Source organism: Contarinia nasturtii, unplaced genomic scaffold, assembly GCF_009176525.2.
Source record: "Contarinia nasturtii isolate CC-2019 unplaced genomic scaffold, AAFC_CNas_1.1 Cnas_scaffold_493, whole genome shotgun sequence".
Classification (NCBI taxonomy): Eukaryota; Metazoa; Arthropoda; class Insecta; order Diptera; family Cecidomyiidae; genus Contarinia; species Contarinia nasturtii.
Window position 1 is genome coordinate 1,136,796 of NW_022197846.1, and position 8,598 is coordinate 1,145,393.

The 8,598-nt window shown below is 31.7% G+C and overlaps 5 protein-coding genes across 5 annotated transcripts; 2 read left to right on the top strand and 3 right to left on the bottom strand.

Moving 5' to 3' along the window:
* The first annotated feature begins 68 nt into the window (after positions 1 to 68).
* On the top strand, positions 69 to 2,306 carry LOC116339282 (CCR4-NOT transcription complex subunit 11). Its single transcript, XM_031765071.1, has 4 exons — positions 69 to 325; positions 400 to 491; positions 572 to 1,341; positions 1,622 to 2,306. The coding sequence occupies exons 1-4, from the start codon at positions 288 to 290 to the stop codon at positions 2,288 to 2,290; spliced, it is 1,569 nt and encodes a 522-aa protein (XP_031620931.1). The 5' UTR covers positions 69 to 287; the 3' UTR covers positions 2,291 to 2,306.
* Positions 2,307 to 2,389: 83 nt separating this feature from the next.
* On the bottom strand, positions 2,390 to 2,915 carry LOC116339283 (protein BRICK1). The gene is made up of 2 exons (XM_031765072.1): positions 2,704 to 2,915; positions 2,390 to 2,592 (listed from the first exon to the last, which is right to left on the bottom strand). Exons 1-2 carry the CDS (start codon positions 2,825 to 2,827, stop codon positions 2,483 to 2,485), a joined length of 234 nt encoding a protein of 77 aa, XP_031620932.1. The 5' UTR covers positions 2,828 to 2,915; the 3' UTR covers positions 2,390 to 2,482.
* A 157-nt stretch (positions 2,916 to 3,072) lies between these two features.
* LOC116339164 lies at positions 3,073 to 4,689 on the bottom strand. The gene is made up of 2 exons (XM_031764872.1): positions 3,374 to 4,689; positions 3,073 to 3,265 (listed from the first exon to the last, which is right to left on the bottom strand). The coding sequence occupies exons 1-2, from the start codon at positions 4,575 to 4,577 to the stop codon at positions 3,168 to 3,170; spliced, it is 1,302 nt and encodes a 433-aa protein (XP_031620732.1). The 5' UTR covers positions 4,578 to 4,689; the 3' UTR covers positions 3,073 to 3,167.
* A 290-nt stretch (positions 4,690 to 4,979) lies between these two features.
* LOC116339254 (dnaJ homolog subfamily C member 21) lies at positions 4,980 to 6,949 on the top strand. Its single transcript, XM_031765026.1, has 4 exons — positions 4,980 to 5,213; positions 5,285 to 5,322; positions 5,404 to 5,492; positions 5,577 to 6,949. Exons 1-4 carry the CDS (start codon positions 5,150 to 5,152, stop codon positions 6,928 to 6,930), a joined length of 1,545 nt encoding a protein of 514 aa, XP_031620886.1. The 5' UTR covers positions 4,980 to 5,149; the 3' UTR covers positions 6,931 to 6,949.
* On the bottom strand, positions 6,908 to 8,595 carry LOC116339255 (pentatricopeptide repeat-containing protein 2, mitochondrial-like). Its single transcript, XM_031765027.1, has 6 exons — positions 8,478 to 8,595; positions 8,069 to 8,403; positions 7,817 to 8,014; positions 7,447 to 7,728; positions 7,276 to 7,383; positions 6,908 to 7,214 (listed from the first exon to the last, which is right to left on the bottom strand). Exons 1-6 carry the CDS (start codon positions 8,539 to 8,541, stop codon positions 7,158 to 7,160), a joined length of 1,044 nt encoding a protein of 347 aa, XP_031620887.1. The 5' UTR covers positions 8,542 to 8,595; the 3' UTR covers positions 6,908 to 7,157.
* Positions 8,596 to 8,598: the final 3 nt, after the last annotated feature.

Here is an 8,598-nt window from a genome sequence, read left to right on the forward strand (position 1 = left end):
GAACGGAAACAGCTGTACTGATTACTCACGTCACATTTCAAGTTTACATTAGATGGAGCGGCAGTTGCGCTATACTAAAAATGTTTTATGTGAGTAATGAAATATGTATACATATATACCACATTTTGACAAATCATATTGAAATGAACAAAATACCTGCGGATACCATGATATTTGACAGAAAACGGAATGAAACAACAACAACAATCTTTAGATATATGTCGGCGACTAACGTTGTCAAAAACATAAGTAAATTGCTTTATCAGAATATTAAAAAATAAATAGAAATGTCAAAAGCTTCGTTGGATTATTTGTACTTATACGAGTGAGTAAAATGAGTTTGTTTTTTTAAATTAATACGCTTTAATATTACCAAGAAACAAATTTTATATTTTTCAGGTTACTAACGGGGAAAAATGTGGAAAACCAAACATTAGAATGTATATCGTCGTCCGTTCAAAAACGTTTTAACAAAAATGACTATTTAAGCGGTGAATAACAACACTATCTACTTATCACACATAACATGAGCGAAAAAAGTATTAATATAATTTTTTTATGTATTTTATAGTTGGAACTTTATTAACAGCATTAGTTCGTCAAGGTGATTTGTCGGGCATTGTGCAAAAGATATGTGCTTATTTTGTTATGCAAGATTTATTTCAAGAGAATGGAAGTCATATCGAAACGCCATTCACATCAGTTATCTTAAATGCCGGTGAATCAATTATAATTGTATCTAAAGTGAATTTAATTGAAAAGCGATTTGTTACACAATTACTCAATTTTGGCACAAAAGAATTGAGTAAACTGACTCCCGCCCAAATTATTCAGCAAGAGACATTACCACTGCAATTGGACTTGAATACAATCAAAGCGTACTTGGAACATTCAAAGGAATTACCTTCAACCGTTCGTCATTCACTCATGAACATTATTCCAACTCCAAATGTTCATGGTCATTCCGATACGGCCATTAAAGATTTAATGGATGGATTTAATCAGCCAGACACACCGCTAAAAAATGTTTTCCAACCAGAATTCATAACCGTTGCACCGCCTATTTGTCCCGTCGAAGATGAATTAGTTTGGTTTAACGTAACAAATCCTGCATGGCATAAACCAATTTACGACATATCACTCGGTTCAATTTCAGCAACACCAACATCTAGCAAAAGAACAAAAGCAATAGAAACTAAACAACAAATTTCATCAACCGAGTCTATTTTTGCAGTCGATGGTGTGACTGCATTATCGATAACGTCTGTACGACCGTCATCAGCCAATGAATTGGACAATTGTCTTGAAGCCGCACGTATTTTAAAACAGGCATTTACAGAGGTATTAAATCCCATGTGAAAAACAAAAAATAAATTAACATCCAGTCAGCTGATTAATTTGGTATATGGCCCATTTTCTGTCTAAAAAAGACGATTATTGTCTTGATTAAACGAAAGGTTGTTTGTTAGTATTAGATTGAGTCTAATCCTCCTCCCTCCTATATATCATATAGGAAATGATATCATTTGGAAATCTTACTTTTTGAACAAAATTTTCTATTAAAATAGTAAAACTTATAGGATCATCTCTATATAATTGCATTATTTTCTGATCATTTTAGGTGTTAAATATACAAGATCGACAAGTGTTACTCAATGAATTGGAAAAAGATCCAAATGTTGTAAATAATATCGGCCTAACACCAGCAAAATTGCCTCTACTTGTGGAAAATAACCCACTGGTTGCAATTGAAATATTATTAAAGCTAATGAATTCAGATCAAATCACAGAATATTTTAATGTATTGGTTAATATGGAAATGTCACTATATTCAATGGAGGTCGTAAATCGTCTAACAACATCCGTGGATTTACCTACCGAATTTGTATATTTGTATATCAGTAATTGTATTTCAACATGCGAAACAATCACTGATAAATATATACAAACACGACTAGTGCGCCTATTATGCGTTTTCCTGCAAAGCCTGATTCGTAATAAAATTATCAATGTAAAAGAATTATTCATTGAAGTAGAAACATTTTGCGTTGAATTTAGCCGCATTAAAGAAGCAGCTGGCCTATATCGGTTATTGAAACAATTAGAAATTGGCGATGGAAGCAATGTTGGTACGAATCTTTCCACTTCATCAACGACAGCTCTAACGACAACCAGTCCAAATACAGCCGGTACAATTTCCGGCAACTATGGATCCGAAATCACAACGAATTCTAATTTAACGTCGAGTAGCTCTACCGTATCAAACGGAAATTCCAAGTCAAAGGAATAAATAAATTATTGATGTATATTTCTTTCTTTCTTTTTCTTTAAATATAATAAAAATGTTTCATTTCATCGATTGGGGATTAAATGAATAAAATTAATTGAATTCTCATTTTAAGCCTTATTTTTATTGACATTAATAGATTTAAACTGTTTTTGTTTGGTTGTGATATCCATAAATGAATTGAATTTCATGGGTTTAAGTTAGAGTTTCACCTTTTGTCACGCACGCTTCCAAATAGTCGATGCGACGCTCTAACACGGTCAATTTTTCATTTAAAACAGCTAATCGTGATCGGCAAGACATATCTAAAATAAATCATTTATCATAAAATATCTTATTCAGTATATGTAAATTAGCCTCTAAGTTTATATTGAAAAATAATTGGAGTGTAACTTCAGATTAAATATAAAACATACCAAAAGAATTAAGGAAATCAGTAATTCGTTTGATGCTGGTAGTTATAACTTCGATATATTCACGATTCGCCCAGTCCTGGTGAATTTGCTTTTGAATTGCTTCCCGATGATGAACGCCAGCCATCTCGATTTCTATTATTTGTAATACTGCTTTCTACTACACGGCTCAATTGGGTAAATATTTTTTTCCTAATTAAAGCATATATATTTGTTTGCAGTAAATGTCAAACGAACGATTTGACAGGGTATGTTCTGATGCACAGAACCAACTCCAGTTTAAACACATTTTTACTCACAAAATGTTTTTATTTATTTTTTGTTTACTTTACAACATGAAATATTGTGAAGAATACATATATATTTATATATTTTAATTTTTACTAATTCTTATTTGAGTTTTCTGTTCTTTGACAAGCATTAAATAACTTAATAACTAAACATACTATGAAGGATTATTATCGTTTTCAGTTGGTGTATTTTTCCTTAACGAGCAATGGCTTGCTTCGTTTTTGCAAAAGTGATAAAAAGTCCATGTCGTTTGCTTCATCCTCCTCTTTTTTACCTAAGGGTAAAATCACAAAGAAAAGAATACAATTAATTTAAAATAATCGACAAATAATTGAAAAAGAATCAATAAGAATTAATTAATAATAGAAAGGCTCCTTTTTACCATTCTCCCCCAAATAGTAGATTAGTCGAGAATCCGCATCAACGATCATTTCATTTGATTTACCAAGTCGTTGAAGTAACTCCGATGATTGTGGATATTTTTGCAGCTTCTTTTCAATCATTTTCTTTGTAAGAACCATTCTGTTGTCAGCATCAGCTCGTAGTTTTCCTCGAGCCGACGGTGAATAAATCTTTATTTGAGATTTTTTAATATTTTGACATAAATTCATAGAATCTAGAGGTTGTTGCTGTTGTGGTGTTTCTTTTTTAATTGATGGCTTTTCCCTTTTCGATTCTTTTGGGACTTTCTTCGAATTTCTTGTCCGCTTCGAAAAGTTTTCAGTTGCTTGAACTGCGTCTTCCTCATTTGTGACTGTTGATAATAAGCGTTTGTGTGTTTTCTTTTCTTTTCTCTTAGTACTAGTTGTGGATGCAATCACTTTGGGAGATTCCATCAGGTTATCAATTGGATCAGCATAGTTGTTTTCATTGTCAAATGCATCAAATTCAATCGGGGAAATACTCGTTGATCTTGGAAGTTCCGGTGAATTGATAGATTCACTTGAAAGTTCAAAAATTGCAGATAGATCTTTGGTCTCAGATGGTGATGGTTCTTGTATATTTGCCACTTTTTCTCGTCGTGGCCTTTTTTCCAATGTCATGTATTCGTTGATCAAACCATCAATATATTTATTTTTGTTGGCATCGTTTGTGGTCGACATTGATCGTCCGGATATTTTTTTTCGTTGCGCTTCCATTGATTTTTTCTTTTTATCGATATTTCTGTCCGCCACCTTAAAGTGTTTGTCACTTTTTGATGAATTCGTTGAAAACACACAGGTTTCTATTTCATTCAAGTCAGCTAAAGCATCAATTTTAGTTGATGACAGCAATGAAGGTATACTTTTATTTAAATCCAATCCGGTTGATTTACATTTCGTCGTATCGAGTGTTGTCACTTTGTTTGTTGTGACGTCTGGTTTTGGCGGTAACTTAGTACAATCAATTGCTTTTGTTTGCGGAATATCTTTAATATCCAAAAGGGATTGAATATCCGTTATATCAATATTTGCATCATTGGCAATACAAATTCGCTTTGTTACTGTCGTTGTAGTTGTAGTTGTTTTCGTCTCAACTACTATCGGTTCGCGAGAATTTGTTATGAGTTTTGATATTTGCACATCCGTGCACACCTCACCGTTCATTTTTTTAGCAATACTTTTGTTTCACTAATTTAAATGATATTGATTAAATGTTTAGCGCCGTTTTTGCTTTCAAAAGATTCAGTTGAAATGGTTGCTCATTTATTTAAGCGTCATTGTAAAAATCGTTTACATTTCAAATAATTCTCAGCAATGTTAACTGAAGATGGCGCCACTTGAAAAGATTTAACTAGATATTATTTATTGAGTATTTCCGATATATATATATTTAAATAAATGTTCACGTTTTCTTTGTTTAATTTTAACATTTCATTAATTAATTCAAAGAACATTTTTTCTTCTGTTTGTGTTATTATATTCAAAAATATTTTTCAGTTCAAGTTTCATATGTACTTGGCTTTTCAAAGTATAAGTGTCTGCCTCTGACATTAATCAGTTGTCAAACCGTAAAAATACTTACGTACAACAACACATGTTCTAAGTGCAGACGATATGTTTTTATTTTGGCTCAATGCACTTGGCAACTAATATTGAATAAATAAAGACGTAGATTTCAGCAGCATTTCATTTTACTTCCTTTCATAGTAAATTTAAATAATAAATTTGTTATAATCATGAAGTGTCATTATGAAGTCCTGGGAATCGAGCGAGATGCTGATGAAAAAGCAATAAAAAATGGTAACAACTTCAATGCCATAAACATTTTGTTTTTGAATTTTTTGATAATATTTTCAATTAAAATGATACAGCATACCGAAGATTAGCACTTAAATTTCATCCTGACAAGGTATAATAATTATTATTATATTACTACAATAACATAAAATGGCTTTTTTGTGCAAATTATGTATATTTTTGAAATGTCCAGAACTTAGATAATATTGATGCAGCAAAAGAGCAATTTCTGCTGGTACAACAGGCGTACGACGTTTTATCTGATGGACACGAGCGTGCTTGGTAAGTTTTACACAAAAAGAACAATAACTTTCTGATTAATACTAAATATCACCAAATAATTTTTCCCTTTGTATTACTTAATAGGTATGACAATCACCGTGAGCAAATCTTACGGGGAAGTCACACAGATTATGAAGATGAATCACTTGATATTTTTTCATACTTTTCGGCTGCTTGTTATAAAGGATATGGAAACGATGAAAATGGCTTTTATATAGTTTATGCAAAAGTGTTTGATCAGCTAGCTTCTGAGGACATTGAATTCATGAACTCACCAAATGAATACGAAAAAATTCCTAAATTCGGTACATCAACTTGTGATTATGAGACTGTTGTTGGGCCATTTTATGCGTATTGGCAAAGCTATTGTACAAAAAAAACTTATACATGGCTTTGTCCACACAATATTAACGAAATACGTGATCGTAGAATATTGCGTGAGGTTGAGAAAGAAATGAAAAAAATTACACAAAAAAAGCGAAAAGAACGGAACGATGAGGTTCGAGCATTGGTTGCTTTTGTGCGAAAACGGGACAAGCGAGTACAAGAATATCGAAAAGTTCTTGAAACAAAAGCCGAACAGAATCGAATCAAACAACAACAACATCGATTGGCTCAGTTGAAAAAGAATCAGCGAGAAGCTCAAGAAATGCAAGAAATGCAAAAAAATCAAACAAATCTATTTAGTGTTGATCACGAGGAACAACTTAGACAATTGGAACAAACTTATGGCACAGATAGTGAAAGTGACATTGATGTCAACGAAGATGGTATAGTGGATGATGATAACGATAATGATGATGTTTCAGGTTATTATATTGATGATTTGTATTGCCTTGCATGTAATAAGTCATTTAAGAATCCATCCTCCTTTGAAAACCATGAATCATCGAAGAAACATCGTGAGAATACTGAACGACTTAAAAAACACATGCAGCAAGAGGATAATTTGTACATGAACGATAATCAAGATAGCAATCATTCTGAATCAGAGCTCAAGAACTTTAGTGATGATGAAGAAAGTGGAAAAGAAAGTGTGTTGAAAAAGAAAGTCAATAAAAAGGCAAAAAAGTCGAAAAAGATTAAAACACAATATAAAAGCGATAGCGAAAATGAATTAGAAGTCATTAAAGATTCACTGGGAGATGTTAATATTGGAAATATTTCCGATGCTGAGAAAGAAGACCGATGGAGTGACGATTGTGGAAAGAAAAAGAAAAAACACAAAAATAAAAAGAGTGGCAAAACAATAACTCAAAATGTAGCCGAACCAGAACTATCGTCAGCCAAGAATGAAACTAATAAGAAACAAATATCATCTGATCAACCGAATAATACTATATGCGTAACTTGTGGTTCATCATTTGAATCTAAAAACAAACTTTTTACACATTTGAAAAAAACCAACCATGGAGTTTATCTTCCAAAGAATAAATAAATGTTTTATTTTAAAATTATGAATTTTTTTTCGCTCCCATCCTCCCCCTTTTTAGCATTCATACATATGAAAGAGTGAGAAGAGTGTGAGATGTGGACGGTCGCAAAAATAATAATAACCAGAACCATCGCACATATTTCGTTGGTGTGTCTTTCATTTTAGAAAAAGTATTTGTTCTACTGTGAAATATTAAATAAAACATATGTTTAGTAAAGTAAAGTAAAATATCATCCCCTTATAGTAATGCGTGAATTTATGGTTCTGTCCAATAACTGTTCTAAAGTCTGGAAAGAAGTTATTTTTGAAAAGGATTAATAAGAAATATATATCTAATATATTTTTTACCTCAATAGATACACCGTTCTCTGCAATAACCACATTATAGGTTTCCTGAAACTTTTTTCGATCATCGGCTGTTGAATTTTTCTGTACACGTTGGTATATCCCATCCATCTGAAATAAATTCAAAAATAGTTTCCAACATTTTGTAAAACAAAAACAAGATATTGTGCTTACCACATTTTTGGATATTTTGTGTTTTGATAGTTTTTTATTGTCTTTCCACGTTGAAACTCGTTCAATTATTTCTTTAACATTACCAACATCTGCTAAAGCTAAAAGTTTAATTTGTTCATCTACAAAATTTGTTTCCAGATTTTCTAGCATTTGAATGACCTCCGTTGATTTTCCTTGATTCAATGTTATTGCCGCAAAGAAGGAGAGGCTTCGCCGGAATTGTGATGTTTTCTCAATTGTTGACCATAATTTATGTGCATAATAAAATGATTCGGCTGTATTCTGTAGTGAATTAATTATGGATTGGATTAGAATAAAAACCCTTTAGTAAAAACATATGTATACTATAGAATTTTAAAATTTTTTTTACCAATTTGTAACAAGCACCAAACACTAATACATCAAGAAATTTTGAACAGTTCGTTTTGCTTGACCATATTTTTGATCGATTTTCCATATCAATTTCGATAATTTTATCAAACTGTCCATTGATGTACAACAGGTCTAGCAACATCAACGTACATTTGAAGCCAGCAAAAAATTCACTTAATTTTATATCGCTGAAAAACTAAAAATAACTCTTATTATGATTTTGAAATATAATTAGTCAGAAAACTCTTACATCGAGTGCAACGTTTGGCATATTGTTCGAATGAATGTATTGCATTACTAAATTACCAATAGAACGTTTGGCTTTATCGGTTAAACCATCAGTCGAATCAAATGCATATAGGGTTTTTTTGATTAGATGAACGTCATCTGAATCTGATTTCACTAAATGCACCAGCACTTCTAATGCATTTTTCAATTTCTGCGAATCCTTCGTGCTTTCATTTTCAACATAAGCATGTAGATCCCATTTGAATTGATCAGCACCTTCAACATTATTTAATGCGTCTCGACAATTTGTCTGATAAATATTGGTTCCCAGTGTCTCGGCGGAAAACAAAGTTCTCACTATTTTCCATTTTGTAAATCAAATTAGTATTATTAAGAAAATATTTATTAGTTAGTAAGCAAATAAAAATCACCTTGTTGCACCCTTTGAAATTTCAAAATGTGTGCAAATCTTCTGTAGGAATTTAAAAAATTCATTTCAAGTAGGTTAATGAGAATGAGGTTATGTTACATTTTACTTATAACAAAACCCCG